A 23,392-nucleotide genomic window follows, 5' to 3' on the forward strand; every position below is an offset into this window, starting at 1 on the left:
TCGCACGGGATGCTCTCGCGAGAGGATGGTGGCCGGTCCCGCCAGAGGGGCGGGGCGCGGCTGCGCGGCGCGCGGTCGCCATGGTGACGCACGCCGCGGCCGCGAGGACCTTTTGTGAGTCGCTCTCGGCTCCGCGGCCGCGGAGGTGTGGGGACCCGGGCTTGCGCCGGAGGGGGCGGTGGGCTCACCCATGGGCCTTTCCAAAAGCAAAGAGAAACCCAGGAAAGGTAAAGGAGGCGCAGGTGCTGGGCTCCCCGCGTCTCCGCCCCTCGGCGCGGGCCCAGGGCGGGGCTGGGCTGGGCGGGGCGGGGCGGTGCGAGCGCAGGCGCCAGGCTCGGCCCGGTGCGAACCGTTCCTGCCGCCGAGTCCGCCACGGACGGCGCGTTTCCCGCCTGAGGCGGTTACGGAAACGCAGAGACTCGAGACTTGAAGCTAGCTTATTCTGGACCCACGCAGGCGACTGAAGACGATGGGACCCACTGCCCTGCATTCAGTAAGTCCCGGGTCTAACGGATGATCCATATATTTCAGGTGAGGAGCAAAAGAAGGGATCCACCTATTCAGTTCCAAAATCTAAGGAGAAGTTGATGGAGAAGCATTCCCAGGAAGCCAGGCAGGCAGACAGGGAGTCGGAGAAGCCTGTGGACAGCCTCCACCCGGGGGCCGGGACAGCCAAGCACCCGCCGCCGGCAGCTTCGCTGGAAGGTAGGAGACGGCGGGAGGGAGCGAAGCGAGGTCAGCGGCTTGGAGGATCTGGGGCTGGGGTGAGGAGCCTACTCTAAGACCCTACCGGATGGACACTGGTAGCAGGCACGCGCCGTAAAGATGAAACTGGTTTGTTTTGGGAACTTTATGTAGGAGGTAAATATCCAGAAATCTTGGTTGAAAACATAAGTTTAATGAAAATGTAGGTCAGTTCCCGAGTGATAAGTGCGTACCAGGTGGTCGAGGGGCTGGGGCGGTGTGCGTGTGTCTCACCTGAGGTTCTCCTGGAGGGCTGGGTATCTTGGTGCCACTGAGAATCCCTGAGCCTCCGCACACTGGAACAGAGCCTTGGGAGGCCGTCCCAGGCTGGACTGTAGCTCTCCGAGGGCTGTGGGGATAAGTACATTGCGGAGGGTGACCGAGGAGTAGAACCTGGGTGCGACAAAGGTGTCTTTTATAACAGCCTAGTGTGGCCAGACCTTTGGGTGTGTGTGGGGAAGATGACGCCCCAATAGTAGGAAGAAGCTAGAATACAAAGTTTTCCATCAGTTTTACCACGTGGAGCTGGAAGCGTTAAACATTTTAAACAACGGAGGTGCTGCCTGGGGCGGTAGTTCACACCTGTCCTCCCAGTTATTTGGCCGAGGCAGGAGGATCTTTTGAGCCCAGGAGTTCAAGACCAGCTTGGGCAACATAGTGAGACCTTGTCTCTACAAAAAATAAATATTTAAAAATAAAAAACAAGGGCGGCATGATGGGGTCTGTGCCTACCAACGGGGGAAGCCAGTTCGCAGGGGAGGTGGCCGGGTCAGAGACCCATTGCTGTGGCCCAGTGGGAGGCAGCGAGGCCTTGCAGTAGGAATTGCAGAAGGGTCAGGCAGGGAGAACCCGCAGAGCCTGCCGTCTGAGGAGACTGGGGGCCTGTGCCAGGAGGAAGTGTTTAAGTTTCATCACAAGAATGAACCACTCGGCTGGGCGCAGTGGCTCACGCCTGTAATCCCAGCACTTTGGGAGGCCAAGGCGTGTGGATCACTTAAGATCAGGAGTTCAAGACCAGCCTGGCCAACATGGTGAAACCCTGTCTCTACTAAAAATACAAAAATTAGCTGGGTGTGGTGGCATGTGCCTGTAATCCCAGCTACTCAGGAGGCTGAGGCAGGAGAATTGCTCGAACCTTGAACCGGGACCCGGGAGGCAGAAGTAGCGGGCTCGATCGCACCACTGCACTCCAGCCTGGGCTACAGATTGAGACTCTGTCTCAAAAAAAAAAAAAGGAAGGAAAGAACCACTCGGGTCAGACAAGAAAGAATGTCAGGGGGATGACTGGCCTGCTAGGCAGAGGAGCTGGGCCTGGACTGCTTCACACTGACACGCTTGTAGGATCAAGGGCTGGAAGTAGGAGGCTCTGGGCCTTGGACTTGGAAGAAAGACCTGGATTTGAATTCCCAACTTTGGAACCTCCCACTGGAGGGTGGAACCCCTCACTGGAGGGCGGAACCCCCCACGGGAGGATGGAACCCTGCAGGAATAGCATCACCCTAGGGTGGCAGTTTGGAAAATGCTACCTGTCTGTCACAGTGCTTTTAGCTGAAAGTTACAGAAAAGCTCACTAAACACAGCTTTAACACAGGGATTTAATGTCTCACGAATGAAGGGTCAGAGGTGGAGCTTCCAGGTTGGCTTGTTAGCACAACAGTGACATCAAAGACTTTGCATGTCTCTTCTTGACCACTCTCAGTGTCCACAGCCCCTGATGAGTGTACAGCCCCCCACACGCAGGCAGCACTGCGTCTACTGCAAAGGCATTGCTCCTTGCTTCATATTAGCAAGGAAACCTTTCCCAGGAAGGCTTTGCCTGCCCAGCCTCTGCAGGACTCACTCAACGGTGCAGATTCACCAGGGGCTGGAGGGAGCTGTGAAGCACGGGAGTGGGCAGGACCTCTGCCAGCAATGGAAGTGGGGGAAGGAGGACCGCCTGTTGGAAGGGCCCCAGCAGTGTCTGTCACACCAGAGGGTGGGGGAGGAAGGTGGACATGAAGGGAAAACAGCAGAGCAAGAGTGAGAACAGAGTTTCAGGAGAGAAAATGAAGTGTGCACGCTCTCCATGTAGTGGCGGGCTGAGCAACAGTGAGGAGCAGGCTTCTGACTCTCTTGCCACACCGTGAAGGAGTCCCGAAGGTGGGACACTGAGTGAGACAAGCCAGAGGAAAGACCACTCATATTGCAGTTCCCTTTCCATGGAATGTCCAGAAAAGGCACATTTACAGAGAGAAGTAGATGAGTGGTTGCTGGGCAGAAATGGGAGCCGGCCACAGCTGAGCACAAGAGGACTTTGGAGGGTGATGGAAATGGTTTTTGACCTGAATCTGAACATGGGAAGCACTGCAGTTTAGTAGTCCTGGTCCCTAAGCCCTTCCAGCCCAGGAGCCAGACCTGTGAGCAAACAAGCCGTTAGTGATTCCAGGCTCTGGCTGGAACCTTGAGTCTTCTCAGCTTGGGGCATGCACCTCGGGGAGCCAGCATCAGTGTCCAGCCCCGAGAGCTGCCCTGGACATCTCAGTGAGTCTTCAGATGCCTGCAACTGCCTGGACAACCACACGTGATACCTGTCCTGCCAAACGTGTCCTGAACCCATAAAATCCAGAGAAAAGAAAATCGTTGTTTTAAGCTGCTGAGGTTTGGGATAAGTTACTATGAAGCAGTAGTGAGCAGAACAGAAGGGCCATGATGGGGAGAAAGTTTGGCCATAAGTTAATCATTGTGGCAGCTGTTAGGATATTGATGTGGCTTGGCTGTGTCCTCACCCAAATCTCATTTTGAATTCCCACATGTGGGAGGAACTGGGTGGGAGGTGATTGAATTATGGGGGCAGGTCTTTCCAGTGCTGTTTTCGTCATAGAGAATGAGTCTCACGAGATCTGACGGTTTTAAAAACGGGAGTTTCCTGCATAAGCTCTCTCTCTGCCTGCTGCCATCCATGTAAGATGTGACTTGCTCCTCCCTACCTTCCGCCGTGATTGTGAGGCATCCCCAGCCATGTGGAACTGTAAGTCCATTAAACCTTTTTCCTGTGTAAATTATTCAGTCTCTGGTATGTCTTTATTAGCAGCATGAAAACGGAGTAATACAGATAGATGTATTATACTGTTACCCCTACTACTTCTGTATATGCTTAAATTTTTGCATTACAAAATTCACAAACATACAAACATTATAGAGAACTAACATCACAGATTTACAGTCACCTTTTTCCACAATGTTGGAAATTCTACCACAAATAAAGAACTTGAAAAAAAAGGAGGGGATGTTAGAAGGAAATCTGAGCAACCTAGACCTGGGCTCAATCACGCCTGAGACAGTCAGATGGGGTATTTGAGGATAAGTCAGTGTTAATTTTCTCAGACCTGGGCTTCATCACTCCTGAGACAGTCAGATTGGGTATTTGAGGATGAGTCAGTGTTAATTTTCTTAGATGTCGGAATGCTATTATAGTTACGCTAAAACACAATCCCTATCTAATAAAGAAATACACTGCAACATTTATGGGTAAAATCATATGTCTGAAATTCCTTAAAGATACTCAGGACGCCAGACATGGTGGCTCATGCTGTAATCCCAGCACTTTGGGAGGCCAAGACGGGTGGATCACTTAAGGTCAGGAGTGACCTCAAGGAGTGACCAAGACCAGCATGGCCAACATGGTGAAACCCTGTCTCTACAAAAAATACAAAAAAATTAGCTGAGTGTGGTGGTGCACACCTGTAATTCCAGCTACTTTGGAGGCCGCAGCAAGAGAATTGCTTGAACCCAGGAAGCAGAGGTTGCAGTGAGCCACGATCATCCCACTGCACTCCAGCCTGGGCAATGGAGCGAGAGTCCATCTCAAAAAAAAAAAAAAAAAAAAGATACTCAGGAAAAAAATGAAGAAAGAACAAGATAACAAAATACTGATTGAAGCTGAGTGCTGCATAGATGCAGGTGCTCATTCACTATTCCATTTTCTTGTGTGTTTGAACACTTTTTTTTTTTTTTTTTTTTGAAATGGAGTTTCCTTCTTGTTGTCCAGGCTGGAGTGCAATGGCATGATCTCAGGTCTCAACTCACTGTATCCTCTGCCTCCCAAGATCAAGCGATTCTCCTGCCTCAGCCTCCCAAGTAGCTGGGATTACAGGCGCCCGCCATGACCCCCAGCTAATTTTTTTTGTATTTTTAGTAGAGATGGGGTTTCGCCATGTTGGCCGGGCTGGCCTCAAACTCCTGGCTTCAGCTGATCCACCCGCCTTGGCCTCCCAAAGTGCTGAGATCACAGGCGTGAGCCACCGCACCTGGCCTCCCAGAGCGCTGGGATCACAGGCGTGAACCACCGTGCCCAGCCTGTTTGAACACTTTTGTGACGTTTTGTTGTTTGTTTGTTTTGAGACGGAGTCTTGCTCTGTTGCCCAGGCTGGAGTGCAGTAGCACAATCTTGGCTCATTGCGACTTCCGCCTCCCGGGTTCAAGCAATTCTTCTGCCTCAGCCTCCCGAGTAGCTGGGACTACAGGTGTGCGCCACCATGCCTGGCTAATTTTTGTATTTTTAGTAGAGACGGGGTTTCACCATGTTGGTCGGGCTGGTCTCAAACTCCTGACTTTGTGATCCACCCGCCTCGGCCTCCCAAAGTGCCAGTGTTACAGGTGTGAGCCACCACGCCCAGCCTGTAACATTTTCATGAAGGTAGAGTATACTTAATTGCAAGAAAATTTTGAAAAAGAAGAGAAATGGAACACTCCTATTGGCTATTAAAAAATACCATGCTGAGTGAAAAAAGCCAATCCCAGGTCACATGCTGTATGATTCCATTTCTTTTTTTTTTTTTTTTTTAGGCTGGAGTGCAAATGGCACGATCTTGGCTCACTGCAACCTCGACCTCCCAGGTTCAAGCAATTCTACCTCAGCCTCCGGAGTAGCTGGGACTACAGGCATGCGCCACCATGCCCAGCTAATCTTTGTATTTTTATTAGCGATGGAGTTTCTCCATGTTGGTCAGGCTGGTCTCAAACTCCTGACCTCAGGTGATCCGCTTGCCTCGGCCTCCCGAAATGCTAGGATTACAGGCGTGAGCCACCATACCCGGCCGTGATTCCATTTCTGTAACATTCTGTGAATGACAAAATTATAGACAGGGAGGACAGATTGTTGATTGCTAGGGCTTTGGGGTTGGGGTAGGGAGTGGGTGTGTCTGAAGGGCAGCAGGAGGAAGATGGGATTGTTGGTTTTGGTGGTGATTGATTAAATGGCGTAGCTGTACATACACTCATAGTACCGGAGTCCATTTCCTCATGTCGATAATGGTACTATAGTTATATAAAACGTTCACTTTGGGAGCCAAGCACAGTGGCTCACGCCTGTAATTTCAGAACTTTGGGAAGCCTAGGCAGGCAGATCACTTGAGCCCAGAAGTTCAAGTCCAGCCTGGGCAACGTGGTGAAACCCGATTTTTACAAAAAAGACAAAAATTAGCCGGGTGTAGTGGAGTGTGCCTGTAGCCCCAACTAATCAGGGGCCTGAGATAGGAGGATCCCTTGACCCCAGGAGGTTGGGGCCACAGTGAGCCAAGATGGCGCCACTGCCCTCCAGCCCCGGCGACAGAGTAAGACCCTATTTATGCTTCCTAGCAAGGAAAGACAGTACACATATTGAAGAATTTGACTGCATTAAAATGTTAAACCTCTCCCCAAACTCTTATAAACAATTGTAAAACAAATGATAAGCTCAAAAAAATATTTAACATCTATGAAAGGCCAAAGAATATCAGTTGACTCTGGATCAGGGGCTCGGACACATTGCTGTGGAGGCACACATCTTCCTGGAAGGCGGTTTGGTAACAAGGTGGCAGGACCCTTAAGACAGCCCACACGATCCCTGCCCCTGGGGAACAGCCATGTGTAACCCTCCCCTCGAGTGTGGGTGGAATGAGGAAGAGGGAGGTGTGTCTCTCCTGTGATTAGCTCACTCATCCATTGAGTTTGACGTCATCAAAATGAGAGATGATCCTGGATGGGCCCGACCTGATCAGGGAAGCCAGACAGTAAAAGTGTCAGAGCCTTTTTAGGGCTCTGCAAGCTTTAAGCAAGCCCTTGCCAAAGCCAGCAAGAAAATGGGAACTTCATTCCTTGAACCAGGAATAAATTCTGCCTCCAACCGGAATGAGCTTAGAAGAGGACCTTCCAGTTCCTCATGAGAATGCAGAGCAGCCGGCACCTGGAATTCAGCCTGAGTCCCAGCCACGCTGCACCTGCACCCCTGACGATGAATGCAGTAAGATGATAAGTGGATGTGCTGGTTTAAGCCATGAAGTTTGTGGTGATTTGTTTTGCAGCAATAGAAGTACACACAATATGTACCAAGAACCTTGAGAAGAGTCACATTTATTCTTTCTGATTTGTTTCTGAGATGGTCTCACCCAGGCTGGAGTGCAGTGGCACATTCTTGGCTCATTGCACTCTTGACATTCTGGGCTCAAACGATTCTCCCACCTCAGCTCCCTGAGTAGCTGGGGCCACAGTGCACACCACCACACCCAGCTCATTTTTGTATTTTTTGTAGAGATGCAGTTTTGTCATGTTGCCTAGGCTGGTCTCGAACTCCAGAGGCCAAGCAATCTGCCTGCTTCAGCCTCCCAAAGTGCTGGGATTACAGGCGTGAGCCACCGCACCTGGCCCAAGATTAATATTTCTTTTTTTTTTTTTTTTTTTGAGACGGAGTCTCGCTCTGTCACCACCCAGGCTGGACTGCAATGGTGCATCTCTGCTCACTGCAAGTTCCGCCTCCCGGGTTCATGCCATTCTCCTGTCTCAGCCTCCCGCATAGCTGGGACTACAGGTGCCTGCCACCATGCCTGGCTAATTTTTTGTTTTTGTTTTTGTTTTTTTTTAAGTAGAGATGGGGTTTCACTATGTTAACCAGAATGGTCTTAATCTCCTGACCTCGTGATCCACCCGCATCGGCCTCCCAAGGTGCTGGGATTACAGGCGTGAGCCACCGCGTCTGGCCTAATATTTCTAAATGAAGAAACTATACTCTGAGGAAGATGAAATAAGTCTTGTTTTAGACTAGAAAATTTCAATAGTGTAAATACGTTAACTTCTGTAAAATCAGTCAACACGAAGTCAAAACACAAAAGATCTTTTGGGAATATGAGCAGATTATTCAAAGGTTCATCTAAAGAATAAAAATGAGGCCAAGTGTAGTGATTCACGCCTGTAATCCCGGCACTTTGGAGGCCGAGGCAGGTGGATCACTTGAGGTCAGGAGTTCAGGACCAGCCTGGCCAACATGATGAAACCCCATCTCTACTAAAAATACAAAAATTAGCTAGGCGTGGTGATGGGTGCCTGTAGTGCCAGCTACTTGGGGAGGCTGGGGCAGGAGAATCACTTGAACCTGGGAGGTAGAGGTTGTAGTGAGCCAAAATTGTGCCACTGCACTCCAGCCTGGGCGACAAGAGTGAGAGTCTATCTCAAAATAAATAAATGAATAAAAATGAAAGCAGTTGGAAACATCTGGAAAACCAGAGGCATGAGGGGGTCGGGCCCTCTGATACTCAAGTAGGTTAGAGTAAAAAAAAGCCAGATATGGTGATGTGGGAATATATGGTCCCATAGGTGGGATCTGCGGTTCCAGCTACTCAGTGAGGTCCGAGGATCACTTGGGCCTGGGAGGTTAGGACTGTAGTTTGCTACAATCGCATCCACGAATAGCCACTGCGCTCCTTCCTGGGCTACACAGTGAGACCCTGTCTCTAAAAATGGAAGAAAAGGGCCGGCACAGTGGTTCATGGCTGCTGTAATCCCAGCGTTTTGGGAGGGTGAAGTGGGAGAATAACTTGAGCCTGAGAGTTCGAGACCAGCCTGGGCAACATGGCAAAACCGTGTCTCTACAAAAAATTTCAAAATTAGGTGGGTGTGGTGGTGTGTAGGGTCCAGCCCCACAGGGTCTGTGGGTTTTCTCCCCATGCGTGGAGATGAGAGAGCTTAGAAATAAAGACACAAGACAAAGAGATAAAAGACAGCTGGGCCCGGGGGACCACTACCACCAAGCCGTGGAGACCGATAGTGGCCCCAAATGCCAGGCTGCACTGATATTTATTGGATACAAGACAAAGGGGCAGGGTAAGGAGTGTGAGCCATCTCCAATGATAGGTAAGGTCATGTGGGTCACATGTCCACTGGACAGGGGGCCCTTCCCTGCCTGGCAGCCAAGGCAGAGAGAGAGAGGAGACAGAGAGACAGCTTATGCCATTATTTCGGCATATCAGAGACTTTTAGTACTTTCACTAATTTGCTACTGCTATCTGGAAGGCAGAGCCAGGTGTACAGGATGGAACGTGAAGGTGGACTAGGAGCGTGACCACTGAAGCACAGCATCACAGGGAGACGGTTAGGCCTCCGGATAACTGCGGGCGAGCCTGACTGATGTCAGGCCCTCCACAAGAGGTGGAGGAGCAGAGTCTTCTCTAAACTCCCCCAGGGAAAGGGAGACTCCCTTTCCCGGTCTGCTAAGTAGTGGGTGTTTTTCCTTGACACCGACGCTACTGCTAGACCACGGTCTGCTTGGCAACGGGCGTCTTCCCAGACGCTGGCGTTACCACTAGACCAAGGAGCCCTCTGGTGGCCCTGTCTGGGCATAACAGAAGGCTCACACTCTTGTCTTCTGGTCACTTCTCACCATGTCCCCCCAGCTCCTGTCTCTGTATGGCCTGGTTTTTCCTAGGTTATGATTGTAGAGCGAGGATTATTATAATATTGGAATAAAGAGTAATTGCTACAAAGTAATTAATGATATTCATATATAATCATGTCTGTGATCTAGATCTAGTATAACTATCCTTATTTTATATATTTTATTTCACTGGAACAGCTCGTGCCCTCGGTCTCTTGCCTCGGCACCTGGGTGACTTGCCGCCCACAGTGGTGCGTGCTGGTGGTCCCAGCTACTTGGAAGGCTGAAGTGGGAGGATCATTTGAGCCCAGGAAGTTGAGGCTTCAGTGAGCCATGATCATGCCACAGCATTTCAGCCTGGGCCACAGACCAAGATCCTGTCTCAAAAAGAAAAAGGGATATCTCTCTGTGCTTAGTGCAGCTGTGGGTCATTCGGCAGCTGACACAGATGAGGCTATGTAACGCAGCACTGCAGGCAGAGGGGGAGGCCAAGGCCTGAATACCCCGTCTGACTAGCTTTAGGCGGGCGACTTGGCCTCTCTGCCTCCCCCATCTGGTTAGCCTTGGGCAGTCGAGTTGGCCTCTGTGTCTCCCTTGTTTGACTAGCCTTGGGCAGATGGCTTGGCTTGTCTGTACCTCAGTTTTGTCTGAAATATGGGTTGTCAGAGACCTATAGCAGAAGCTGCTGTGTGTCATTATTCACTGTTCTAGGGCTCAGAACAGGCATGCGATAAAAGCCAGCACCGTTGGCCGGGCGCGGTGGCTCACGCCTGTAATCCCAGCACTTTGGGAGGCCAAGGCAGGTAGATCACCTGAGGTCGGGAGTTCAAGACCAGCCTGGCCAACATGGAGAAACCCTGTCTCTACTAATAATACAAAAATTCCCCGGGTGTGGTGGCAGGAGCCTGTAGTCCCAGTTGCTCAGGAGGCTGAGGCAGGAGAATCACTTGAACTCAGGAGGTGGAGGTTGCAGTGAGCCGAGATCACTCCACTGCACTCCAGCCTGGGTGACAGAGCGAGACTCCGTCTCAAAAACTAAGAAGAAGATTAATAATAAACCAGCACTGCCATTGCCAGCAGTCCATCCTACCTCGCATCCAGGTTCGTGAGCTACCAAGTGTCCCCACAAAGCTGTAAAACAACATGACCACTGTAGTTACGTTTCTGTAAAAAGGTGACTGAGTCTTCTAACCCTGTACCACACATATGTGTGCAGAGAGAGCCACCTCCATCCTGCTCTCCCAGAAGCCTGAACAGCTGTGCCCGAGCTCGTAGCAGTGGCACTCCAGGAAGGGGGCGGGCGGCTGTGCCCGAGCTCGTAGCAGTGGCACTCCAGGAAGGGGGCGGGCGGCTGTGTCTGGGCTCGTAGCAGTGGCACTCCAGGAAGGGGGCGGGCGGCTGTGTCCGGGCTCGTAGCAGTGGCACTCCAGGAAGGGGCAGCCGGCCAGCCAGGAGAGCAGCCGGTGAAGGAGCACTTTTGCTTTGTACGTGGCAACGCTCGGCAGGCTCAGCAGTTTCACAGGTCTCAGGCGTTCCTTGTAACCTTAACAGGTTTAAGAAAATGTGAGCAACATCAGACATGTCCATTTCTAGAACATTCTAGTGGATGAAGTTCTGTACAGAGGGCTTTACCAGAATTAGACACCTTTAGAGTGGAAATGATGTCTCTGAACCTTGAGCTCTGAGGCGGCTCCTGCCTGGACGTGTGCCCTCCCTCCTTCCTGTGCCGGTCGCCCTGACACCATCCTGCCATGGATAGTGGAAGTGTTTCTCCTGTTTTCTTCCCTGAAAAAGGGTGTCCAGCATCAGCAACCCTCATGGCTGAGTTGCATATCCCTTAAGCCCTGGAATGTTCATGGACAGTTTTGATCACTTTTGGACTCACCCATTTCTTCTGCTAACCATACATCTAATTCCTTTACTCTGACCAATGGCAGGAGGTGTGTGCATCATGGAAGGAGCTTTCCACACATCTACTAAATGCCTGGATGTTTTTTCCTCTAGAGAAACCTGATGTAAAGCAAAAGTCCAGCAGGAAGAAAGTGGTCGTTCCACAGATCATCATCACGCGAGCGTCGAATGAGACGCTAGTCAGTTGCAGTTCCGGCGGGAGTGACCAGCAGAGAACCATTCGGGAGCCGGAGGACTGGGGCCCCTACCGGCGGCACAGGAACCCCAGTACAGCAGATGCCTATAATTCACATCTCAAAGAATAAACAAGCACCTTTGCATGGCACTTGCTACTCCCTGCGATAGGCGTCTCAGGAACAGCCGCCTCACCCTGTGAGAAGCCGAGGCCCCTTCTCCAGTGCTCTCGGGGAGGGTGCCCCAGGCCCGCCCCACCCTGTGAGAAACTGCAGCCCCCTTCTCCAATGCTCTCGGGGAGGGTGCACCAGGGCTGCCCCACCCTGTGAGAATCCGCCGCCCCCTTCTCCAGTGCTCTCGGGGAGGGTGCACCAGGGCTGCCCCACCCTGTAAGAAGCCGTGGCCCCCTTCTCCAGTGCTCTCAGGGAGGGTGCACCAGGCCTGCCCCCGCCGTGAGAAACTGCAGCCCCCTTCTCCAGTGCTCTCGGGGAGGGTGCACCAGGCCTGCCCCACCCTGTGAGAAGCCATGGCCCCTTCTCCAGTGCTTTTGGGGAGGGTGCACCAGGGCCACCCCACCCTGTGAGAAGCCGTGGCCCCCTTCTCCAGTGCTTTCGGGGAGGGTACACCAGGCCCGCCCCACCCTGTGAGAAGCCGTGGCCCCCTTCTCCAGTGCTCTCAGGGAGGGTGCACCAGGCCTGCCCCTGCCTTGAGAAACTGCAGCCCCCTTCTCCAGTGCTCTGGGGGAGGGTGCACCAGGCCTGCCCACCCTGTGAGAAACTGCAGCCCCCTTCTCCAGTGCTCTCGGGGAGGGTGCACCAGGCCCGCCCCACCCTGTGAGAAGCTGCAGCCCGTTCTCCGTTGCCATTTGGTCATGCCTTCCCCAGAGCTGCTAGCAGCTCGGTCGAGGCAAGTGACTGGCTCAGAGAGTGAGCTTTGTGGTATTGATAAATGAATAAATTAGTATGTTCATGTTGGAAGTGGCTGGCTCTGCAGAGTGATGGACAGCAGGTGGCATCTTAAATTCTGATTTGCGGTGCACAGTTAAAACACTTCCCTTCGTTTCAAAAGGAGACAGTGTGAATACTTGGAAGGTTTAGTGAATAAGATGCCTCCCAAACTTGAGGAAAAGGTCAGATTCTAAGAGCTAAACGTTAAGATGTAATGTTCCAGAAGAAAGAGGCACAGAGTCACTGAACGGGGCCCCAGGGCTTCTAGCTTGACTGTAATCTGAGTCAGCTTATGAAAAGGCCCCAAAGAAGAAAGTGGAATGTGTGCTGGGGGCATGGGACAGCCATGGCACTGAGAGTTTGGAAGTGGCCTTGCCAGCGCTGTCCTGTCTTTCTGGCCCACAGATGAGGGCTCCTGATTGTGGAAGGCCACGGAAGGGACCTGAACACAACGGCATGAGACAAGTTATCTCATGTGACTGCTCCTCTGCAGCAACCCTCAGCTCAGGCTAGACTTTCCCCGTGTTGAGAATGCCATGCCCTGTGTGGAAGCCTGATGCATTTAGTGACAGTGTGTTAGCTTTGTTAGTTTCTAGTCTGGCCAGCAGGCTTTCCATGTGATCTCCCATTGGCTTGCTTCAGTGGCCAGTGGAGCCAGGGGTGTCCACCAGAGTCCTGGACACAGACTTCTCAGGTGGCAGCGGGAGGGAGCCTGCTGCCTGCCACACACATACAATTTCTAATCCATACAGGCCTATGTAGTATATACACACATACGCAGAGCCTTAGGAATTGTGAAAGGCCAATCAAAACTTGGGGCCCTAATTTCACTCTGCCAAAAGAAAAAAAAAATAAGCTGAAAGATGAGTCACCCAAGAAACTGCTTCCTTTTTGTTCCTAAGCAGAGAGCTACCAATAAAAAGTTAAAGTTTCTCCATAGGTAGCTACTCTGTTCACCTTCTGTGAAGTGCCAAATTTTTTTTTTTATTATTATACTTTAAGTTTCAGGGTACATGTGCACAACGTGCAGATTTGTTACATATGCATACATGTGCCATGTTGGTGTGCTGCACCCATTAACTCGTCATTTAACATTAGGTATTTCTCCTAATGCTTTCCCTCCCCCCTCCCCCCACCCCACGACAGGCCCCAGTGTGTGATGTTCCCCTTCCTGTGTCCAAGTGTTCTCATTGTTCAGTTCCCACCTGTGAGTGAGAACATGCGGTGTTTGGTTTTTTGTCCTTGCGATAGTTTGCTGAGAATGATGGTTTCCAGCTTCATCCATGTCCCTGCAAAGGACATGAACTCATCCTTTTTTATGGCTGCATAGTATTCCATGGTGTATATGTGCCACATTTTCTTAATCCAGTCTATCACTGATGGGCATTTGGGTTGGTTCCAAGTCTTTGCTATTGTGAATAGTGCCGCAATAAACATGTGTGCATGTGTCTTTATAGCAGCATGATTTATAATCCTTTGGGTATATACCCAGTAATGGGATGGCTGGGTCAAATGGTATTTCTAGTTCTAGATCCCTGAGGAATCGCCACACTGTCTTCCACAATGGTTGAACTAGTTTACAGTCCCACCAACAGTGTAAAAGTCTTCCTATTTCTCCCCATCCTCTCCAGCACCTGTTTCCTGACTTTTTAATGATCGCCATTCTAACTGGTGTGAGATGGTATCTCATTGTGGTTTTGATCTGCATTTCTCTGATGGCCAGTGATGATGAGCATTTTTTCATGTGTCTGTAGGCTGCATAAATGTCTTCTTTAGAGAAGTATCTGTTCGTATCCTTCACCCACTCCATCAAAAAGTGGGTGAAGTGCCAATTTACTGACCACGAGACAAATACATCATTGACTCCTTTTGTCTTGTGGATTCAAGGATGTGTCCACGCCCGCCCTCCTTCCCCTCCAGCTCCTCCCCTTGAAATACTGAAGCCCTCAACGTCATCTTTGGAGGAAGGTACAGAGTTCACTCTCACGCGCACATCCTTAACCTTGGCCTAATAAACCTCTAAGGTGGCTGAGACCTGTCTCAGGTACTTGTTGGCTTACAAATTGGCCACCATGCAGAGACTCAGAGTGGAGGTGGCCCTGCCCTTTGGCAGGTTTCCTCCTGGTGCTTAGGACCAGTTTGGGCCTTCTTTATTGCTCAGGACAGTAGGACAATTTGCTGAGATCCGGGAGCCCCGCCACCCTCCAGAGAATCTCTGATCTCCGAAACTTGGTTGAGGTCGAAAGTTTATTTTGCGCACAATGCCTTTCCCTTTTCCGGTGTTTTACTTGCTTCCAACAAAGAAGGCGAGTTTTCCTGCTTCCGTGATGATGGGGAGCAGGAGACTTCCCTGGAGTTTCAGCTCGGAAACAACTCGAGTTTTTCCTGATTCCACGATGGGGGAGAGCAGTCTAAAGCCTGGGCCCCATTCATAGGTAAGTAGCTGAATTGGGGTTCTGTCTTGGAAGTTCTCCTTAATGACTAAAGCTAACATTAACGACTGGCTGGTCTTAACTTCTTACTATTAGCATGCTCAGTAAGTGTATAAATTGTGGGATTGTTTGTTTTGCTTAACTGCTTTTTGTTTATTTGTTTCTGTGTTTGCTACTTTTGCTGTTTCAGTCTTTTTCCCGTTGGATTTGACGAATTCTGTTAGACTTGGTCAAATCTGAAGCAAACTTCCAAGTTGTGGGAAACAAGCTTCTGAATTAGCTGAATTCCCACAGCTGGGAAAAAGGAAAAAAAGCCAGAAAAAGGGAAAAAAGATTTTGACCACCTGATGGGCTTTATTTGCATAACGAGGCCACCTTTTTCCAGCCAAGCCACACTCGAAGACTAAGTGCCATCACCTCACGCTGCAGTTCGGAAGGTAGAGTCCGCCATTTTTCCACCAGGACAGCCCGGGTTTGGTTCCTACATCCTTTCTGGTTTGAAATTTGTGTTACTTTTGAAATGTCAGCAGTTTGTCCCAGCTGAAATCAGGTAGTGAGATTTAAAGATTTAAAAGGATTTTCTTTTTTTTTGAGACGGAGTCTCACTCTGTCGCCCAGGCTGGAGTGCGGTGGCGCGATCTCGGCTCACTGCAACCTCTGCCGCCCAGGATCAGCCATTCTCCTGCCTCAGCCTCCCAAGTAGCTGGGATTACAGGCACTTGCCACCGCACCTGGCTAATTTTTGCATTTTTAGTAGAGACGGGGTTTCACCACCTTGACCAGGCTGGTCATGAACTCCTGATCTTGTGATCCACCCTCCTTGGCCTCCCAAACTGCTGGGATTACAGGCGTGAGCCACTGCGCCCAGCCAAGAGGATTTTTAAAAGGGCTTAATGGTCAAAAGTAAACTTAACTAAAAGCTAATATCGGACATATTCCAACATAGTAGCTTAATTAAGTCCGTATGCCACATACACATATACAGACCCCTGTGTAGAAAAGAAGGCACCAGACTCCTTTTTGGGGAGAAACTTCTGTTTTTCTTATGGAACTCCAAGAGTGGAAACAGACGCTTTCCTCTCAGATCTTAAATTGCTTGCTATTGTATTGTGTTACCTGATTTTTTTTTACTAAAACAGTTGACACAGGACTTTTTGGGGTGCTGCTTCTCTAGCTGGAGGCCTCTGTGGCCGGTGGTGCCCCTTCCCGGGTCTCCTGGGCTCCAGGGTTGGCCCTGGAGTACCCCGCCCACCTAGCCCGGCCGTGGGATCCGCCCTCAGCCCATGGCTGGAGTGCGCATGCGCACGCCGCAACCCGCTTCTGCCTTGAGCACTGGAGTCTGGACAAGGGGAATGTGGTGGCGCCCAAAACGTGGAGATGCCAGGAACGGCAGAGCCCCAAGGGTGTCACAGCTCGATTGTTCCCCCCGCCTGCGGTCTGGTGAGTGGGAGTGTGTTACAGTGTCACCCCCCCTTTTTTTTTTTTTTGAGACAGAGTCTCACTCTGTCACTAGGCCAGAGTGCAGTGGCACAGTCTCAGCTCACTGCAACCTCCGCCTCCCGGGTTCAAGCGATTCTCCTACCTCAGCCTCCCAAGTAGCTGGGAATACAGGTGCTTGCCACCACACCCAGCTAATTTTTTTTTTTTTTTTTTTTTTTTGAGACAGAGTATTCTCTCTTGTTGCCCAGGTTGGAGTACAATGGCACGATCTCAGCTCACTGCAACCTCCACCTCCCGGGTTCAAGCGATTCTCCTGCCTCAGCCTCCGCAGTAGATGGGACTACAGGCGCCCGCCACCACGCCCAGCTAATTTTTTGTATTTTTTAGCAGAGACGGGGTTTCACCGTGTTAGCCAGGATGGTCTCAATCTCCTGACCTCATGATCCGCCTGCCTTGGCCTCCCAAAGTGCTGGGATTACAGGCGTGAGCCACTGCGCCCGGCCTAATTTTTGTATTTTTAATAGAGACAGGGTTTCACCATGTTGGTCAGGCTGGTCTTGAACTCCTGACCTCATGATCTGCCTGCCTCGGCCTCCCAAAGTTCTGGGATTACAGGTAGCATTCATTTTTAATGTCTTTCTAACACACCCAGACTCTCCCTCTGTATTTTGAGATGTAAATTTTGCTATCTGATTTTTCACCTAAGAGTTCTTCCTTTGGTATGTCAATTTAGGGCTATCAAGCTGAAAATTGCCTAAGACAATGAAACAGGTTATCAAGAAACTGGAAGTTTAGGCCGGGCGCAATGGTTCGCGCCTGTAATCCCAACACATTGGGAGGCCAAGGCAGGCGGATCACTTGAGGTCAGGAGTTCAAGACCAGCCTGGCCAAGTTGGTAAAACCCCATCTTTACTAAAAATACAAAAATTAGCTGGGTGTGGTGGCACGTACCTGTAATCCCAGCTACTTGGGAGGCTGAGGCAGGAGAATCGCTTGAACCTGGGAGGCGGAAGTTGCAGTGAGCTGAGATTGCGCCATTGTACTCCAGCCTGGGCAACGAGTGAAACTCCATCTTAAAAAAAAAAAAAAAAATACAAATATTAGCCAGGCATGGTGGCAGGTGCCTGTAGTCCCAGCTACCCAGGAGGCTGAGGCAGGAGAATCTCTTGAACCCAAGAGGTGGAGGTTGCAGTGAGTTGAGACTGTGCCACTGTACTCCAGCCTGGGTGACAGAGTGAGACTCCAACTCAAAAAAAAAAAAAAATGGATTGAAAGAAAGAAATTGTAAGTTTAAAATAGTAGAAAAAAAAGAAGGGGTCTTATGCATCTTCTGTGTGTCGAATGCATCTATGTATCTATGAGTCATGTATACAATGTTTCACTACCAAAAATATATAAAAGAGTTTTAATTAATTGGGTTAAAGGAAAAAAAAGCACTTAAACACTGTAGCAGAAAAATGTAAACTTTTTTTTTTTTTTTTTTTGGAGACAGAATGTTGCACTGTCACCCAGGCTGGAGTGCAGGGGCACGATCTCCGCTCACTGCAAGCTCCGCCTCCAGTGTTCACACCATTCTCCTGCCTCAGCCTCCTGAGTAGCTGGGACTACAGGAGCCCGCCACCACGCCCGGGTAATTTTTTGTATTTTCAGTAGAGACGGGGTTTCACCGTGTCAGCCAGGATGGTCTCGATCTCCTGACCTCGTGATCCGCCTGCCTCGGCCTCCCAAAGTGCTGGGATTACAGGTGTGAGCCACCATGCCTGGCCAGAAACATAGAAACTTTAAGCCCAAATGCTTTTTCAGGTTCATGTGACTTAAGTAAATCCTTAAAAAATAAGCTAGTTTTAAAATTATTGGTAAAATAAAATAGAAATGTCTTCAGAATTGTCAACATACATTATTGTTTAGATTTATTGGTAAAGGAGTTCAATATTTATCATTACGAGATACTGTAAGTTCTCAAAATTTGGCATGAGGGTTATAAGGCTTGCAACACAAAAGGGAATTATGTTTGACTAATTTTTTGATAAATAAGGCATTTAATATTGTTTAATGGAAAGAGATAAATCCTGAGTTGCTGGCAAAAAAAAAAAAAAAGAGGAACATTTATTTAACCATAAGGTTCTTACTTAGGTAAACACCTAAAATTCACAGGCTATAAAAATGGTTAGGCTAGGTATGGTGGGTCACGCCTGTAATCCCAGCAATTTGGGAGTCCGAGGTGGGCAGATCACCTCAGATCAGGAATTCAAGACCAGCCTGGCCAACATGGTAAAACCCCGTCTCTACTAAAAATACAAAAATTAGCTGGGCATGGTGGCGGGTGCCTGTAATCCCAGCTACTTGGGAGGCTGAGGCAGCAGAATTGCTTGAACCCAGGAGGCGGAGGTTGCGGTGAGCCAAGATCACACCATTGTACTCCAACCTGGGCAAAAAGAGCAAAACAAAACTCCATCTCAGAAAAAAAAAAAAAAAAGAAAATGGTTAACAGAGAAATAACTTTAAATGAAGACTATCACAGTTTTCTTTCCTTTTTCTTTTTTTTTTTGAGAAGCTCGAACGCAATGATGGCGTGATCTCGGCTCACCGCAATCTCCGCCTCCCAGGTTCAAACTATTCTCCCACCTCAGCCTCCCAAGTAGCTGGGATTATAGGTGCCCGCAACCATGCCTGGCTAATTTTTTTTTTTTTTTTTTTTTTTGAGACAGAGTCTCGCTCTGTCGCCCAGGCTGGAGTGCAGTGGTGCTATCTCCGCTCACTGCAAGCTCCGCCTCCCGGGTTCACGCCATTCTCCTGCCTCAGCCTCCTGAGTAGCTGGGACTACAGGCGCCTGCCACCACGCCCAGCTAATTTTTTGTATTTTTAGTAGAGATGGGGTTTCACTGTGTTAGCCAGGATGGTCTTGATCTCCTGACCTTGTGATCCGCCCAGCCTGGCTAATTTTAAAAAAATATTTTTATAGTAGGCTGAGGCGGGAGAATGGCATGAATCCGGGAGGTGGAGCTTGCAGTGAGCCGAGACTGCGCCACTGCACTCCAGCCTGGGCAACAGAGTGAGACTCCATCTCAAAAAAAAAATTTATTTTAAATAAATAAATAATTACAGATGTAAAGATAGTTATAAGGAGATATTTTTAGTATGAAAAGTTAAAAGGAAAATAATTTCATATGAGAAACAATCTTGTATGGTAAATTGTTGTTCTAAAATGGCTAGTTATTTTGGAAAGAGGGATGTTCAGGATAAAACAGGAAGTCCAAGTATATCATAAATGGTTTGTGTAAGTTTTGATAAAGTTTGTAAAAAGCTTTTTTTTTTTTTTTTAAGATGGAGTCTCGCTTTGTTGTCTGGGCTGGAGTACAGTGGTGCAATTTTGGCCTATGTCAGATTAACAAGGCTTTCTTGGAGCATTAACCCACTCTTTAATTTAAAAAAAAGTTATAAAAATGTTTATGGAAATTATCTTTTTTGTTTTTGAGACAGAGTTTCGCTCTTGTTGCCTAAGTTGGAGTACAGTGGTGTGATCTCAGCTCACTGCAACCTCTGCCTCCTAGGTTCAAGCAATTCTTCTGGCTCAGGCTCCCAAGTAGCTGAGATTACAGGCGCCCACAACCATGCCTGGCTAATTTTTGTATTTTTGGTAGAGACGTGGTTTCTCCATGTTGGCCAGGCTGGTCTCAAACTCCTGACCTCAGGTGATCGACCTGCCTCGGCCTCCCAAAGTGCTGGGATTACAGGTGTGAGCCGCCGCACCCGGCCTTATGGCTCTATATATACATATATATATATATATGTATATATATATATGTGTGTGTATATATATGTGTGTATATATATACATATATACGTATATATGTATATATATGTGTGTATATATATGTATATATATATACGTGTATATATATATATATGCATATATATATATATATTTTTTTTAGATGGAGTCTTGTTCTGTCACTCAGGCTGAAGTGCAGTGGTGTGATCTTGGCTCACTGCAGCCTCCACCTGCCAGGTTCAAGCAATTCTCCTGGCTCAGCCTCCCAAGTAGCTGGGATCACAGACGCACACTACCACGCCTGGCTACTTTTTGTATTTTTAGGAAAGATGAGGTATTGCCATGTTGGTCAGGCTGGTCTTGAACTCCTGACCTCAAGTGATTCGCCTTCCTTGGCCTCCCAAAGTACTAGGATTACAGGCATGAGCCACCACACCCAGCCTGAAAATTATATCTTATGGTCAAGATGATTACAATTTAATAGATTTGTTTATAAAATTTTAGAGAGATTTAATTGGCCTTATGCTGTCTTTACCTTTTGAGAAATTCCCTCAAAGAATAAAGGTTTCTACATTTTTTTTTTGAAATCTTTGAGTTATCTCAGCACCATAGGAAAGGTAAAAACAGAAAAAAAAATAAGAAAATAAAAAAAGAGAAATCTGTGAGTTATCACTGTGGCTAAGTGAATGACTTATTTTACAATGACCTGTGATCCTATTTAGTGATAGCAACTGTTTTAAAACTTTTTCTAGGCCAGGCACAGTGGCTCACACCTGTAATCCCAGCAGTTTGGGAGGCCGAGATGGGCGAATCAAGAGGTCAGGAAATCAAGACCATCCTAGCTAACATGGTGAAACCCTGTCTCTACTGATAATACAAAAAATTAACTGGGCGTGGTTGCAGTCGCCTGTAGTCTCAGCTACTTGGGAGACTGAGGCAGGAGAATGGCGTGAACCCGGGAGGCAGAGCTTGCAGTGAGCCAAGATTGCACCACTGCACTCCAGCCTGGGTAACAGAGCGAGACTCTGTCTCAAATAAAAACAAAAAACAAAACAAAACACTTTTTATATTTGACAAACTTTCCAAAATCAAATTCTTTCTTCAGTCCTCATTAATTTTTGTGTGTGTGTGTGTCTGATGGAGTCTCACTCTGTTGCCCCAGCTGGAGTGCAGTGGCACAATCTCGGCTCACTGCAACCTCCACCTCCCAGGTTCAAGCGATTCTCCTGCCTCAGCCTCCCAAGTAGCTGGAACTACAGGTGCCCGCCACCATACCTGGCTAATTTTTATATATTTTTTTCTTTTTGAGATAGAGTCTTGCTCTGTCACCAAGGCTAGAGTGCAGTGGCGCGATCTCAGCTCACTGCAAGCTCCGCCTCCCGGGTTCATACCATTCTCCTGTCTCAGTCTCTTGAGTAGCTGGGACTACTCAAGAGTAGTGGCGCCTGCCACCACGCCCAGCTAATTTTTTTGTATTTTTTAGTAGAGACAGGGTTTCACTGTGTTAGCCAGGATAGTCTCCATCTCCTGACCTCATGATCCACCTGCCTCAGCCTCCCAAAGTGCTGGGATTACAGGTGTGAGTCACTTGCCTCGGCCTCCCACAGTGCTGGGATTACAGGCGTGAGCCACTGCGCCCGGCCTCCCAAGGTGTTGGGATTACAGGCGTGAGCCACCGCGCCCGGCCTCCCACAGTGCTAGGATTACAGGTGTGAGCTGCCACACCTGGCAATTTTTTGATATTAGGTCCCCTGAAGTCCAAAAAGAGATATATGGCTTATTTGGTATAATGAAATCATACAGGAAGCATTGTTAAAGGTGAAATGGTGTTTTTCTTGGGATTATATTTATATAAATGTGTTGTTAGTGTGTGTTCCAAAATTGTATGAGATGCCTGTGATTCTGATACATCTTAGTATATGGTATTAGTAGTAATTATGATTATTATGTAAAATTGTTTTATGCCACATAAGTAACCAAATTTGCTTGTCAATTATGTCTTTTTTTTTTCTTTTTTCTGAGACAGAGTCTTGCTCTGTGGCCCAGGCTGGAGTGCAGTGGTACAATCTTGGCTCACTGCAACCTCTGCCTCCCAGGTTCAAGCTATTCTCGTACCTCAGCCTCCAGAGTAGCTGGACTGCAGGCGCATGCTACCACGGCCAGATAATTTTTGTATTTTTAATAGAGACGGGGTTTCTTTTTTTTTTTTTCCAGACAGAGTTTTGCTTTTGTTGCCCAGGCTTGGAGTGCAATGGCGCGATCTTGGCTCACTGCAACCTCCACTTCCTGGGTTCAAGCAATTCTCCTGCCTCAGCCTCCCAAGTAGCTGGGATTACAGGTGTACACCACCATGCCTGGCTAATTTTGCATTTTTTTAGTAGAGACATGGTTTCACCATGTTGATCAGGCTCGTCTCAAACTCCTGACCTCAAGTTATCTGCCCTGCTTGGCCTCCCAAAGTGCTGGGATTGCACGCATGAGCCACTGTGCCCGGCCTCAATTATGTCTTTAACTGTGGCTGTTCTAAGACTTTTGTCATCCACAATTGTTGTTTTACTTTGATCCTTTCACAGAGCAGTTTATAATCAGCTATAGAACTCCGAGGTACTCTTCAATGTAAGTTTCTGATCACTTTTGAGATTGTGCCATTGGAATAGAGCAAAAAACTTCCAAGACTCTCATTGAGAGCTGCTATATTCGTGAGGATTGTTCATCCAATATTGGGCAAAACGAGAGTTAATTTTATGGACTAAACTAATGTAAGACTGAAATAATCTTTTTATGTTTTTGCTTAAAACATTACTGATTCTTTCTGTTCTTTCAGAACCAAGAAAACTTTTTTTTTTTTTTTTTTTTTTTTGAGACAGAATCTCACTGTGTCGCCCAGGTTGGAGTGCAGTGGTGCCATCTCGGCTCACTGCAAGCTCCGCCTCCCGGGTTCACACCATTCTCCTGCTTCAGCCTCCCAAGTAGCTGGAACTACAGGCGCCCACCACCTTGCCCGGCTAATTTTTTGTATTTTTAGTAGAGACGGGGTTTCACCGTGTTAGCCAGGATGGTCTCGATCTCCTGACCTTTTGATCTGCCTGCCTCAGCCTCCCAAAGTGCTGGGATTACAGGCGTGAGCCACCGTGCCCGGCCAGTAACTTTTTTAACTTTGAGCTATTTGCAGCTTTTAGCAATTGAGTAAAGTACACTCCTGTGAGGAAGATTTGGAACATATTTCTGTTTTCTTTTTTGTTTTTTATATTTTGCTTAAGTAGCATATTTCTTTCTGATTTCTCCAAAAATTGGGAACTATCTGTGAGCA

The 23,392-nt window shown here is 48.6% G+C and overlaps 1 protein-coding gene across 3 annotated transcripts; it reads left to right on the forward strand.

Annotated features, from left to right (window-relative positions):
- Positions 1–22: 22 nt before the first annotated feature.
- On the forward strand, positions 23–12,468 carry SPATA33 (spermatogenesis associated 33). Of its 3 annotated transcripts, none has more exons than XM_063700413.1 (3): positions 23–114; positions 532–705; positions 11,411–12,468. In XM_063700413.1, the coding sequence occupies exons 1-3, from the start codon at positions 81–83 to the stop codon at positions 11,620–11,622; spliced, it is 420 nt and encodes a 139-aa protein (XP_063556483.1). In that variant the 5' UTR covers positions 23–80; the 3' UTR covers positions 11,623–12,468. The 3 variants fall into 3 exon arrangements, with proteins under 3 accessions (XP_063556483.1, XP_018868083.1, XP_018868084.1); XM_019012538.3 differs by having other exon boundaries at positions 26–227; XM_019012539.4 differs by lacking the exon at positions 11,411–12,468 and adding an exon at positions 3,605–3,785 and having other exon boundaries at positions 66–227.
- Positions 12,469–23,392: the final 10,924 nt, after the last annotated feature.

Source organism: Gorilla gorilla, chromosome 18 (genome assembly GCF_029281585.2).
Source record: "Gorilla gorilla gorilla isolate KB3781 chromosome 18, NHGRI_mGorGor1-v2.1_pri, whole genome shotgun sequence".
NCBI lineage: Eukaryota > Metazoa > Chordata > Mammalia > Primates > Hominidae > Gorilla > Gorilla gorilla.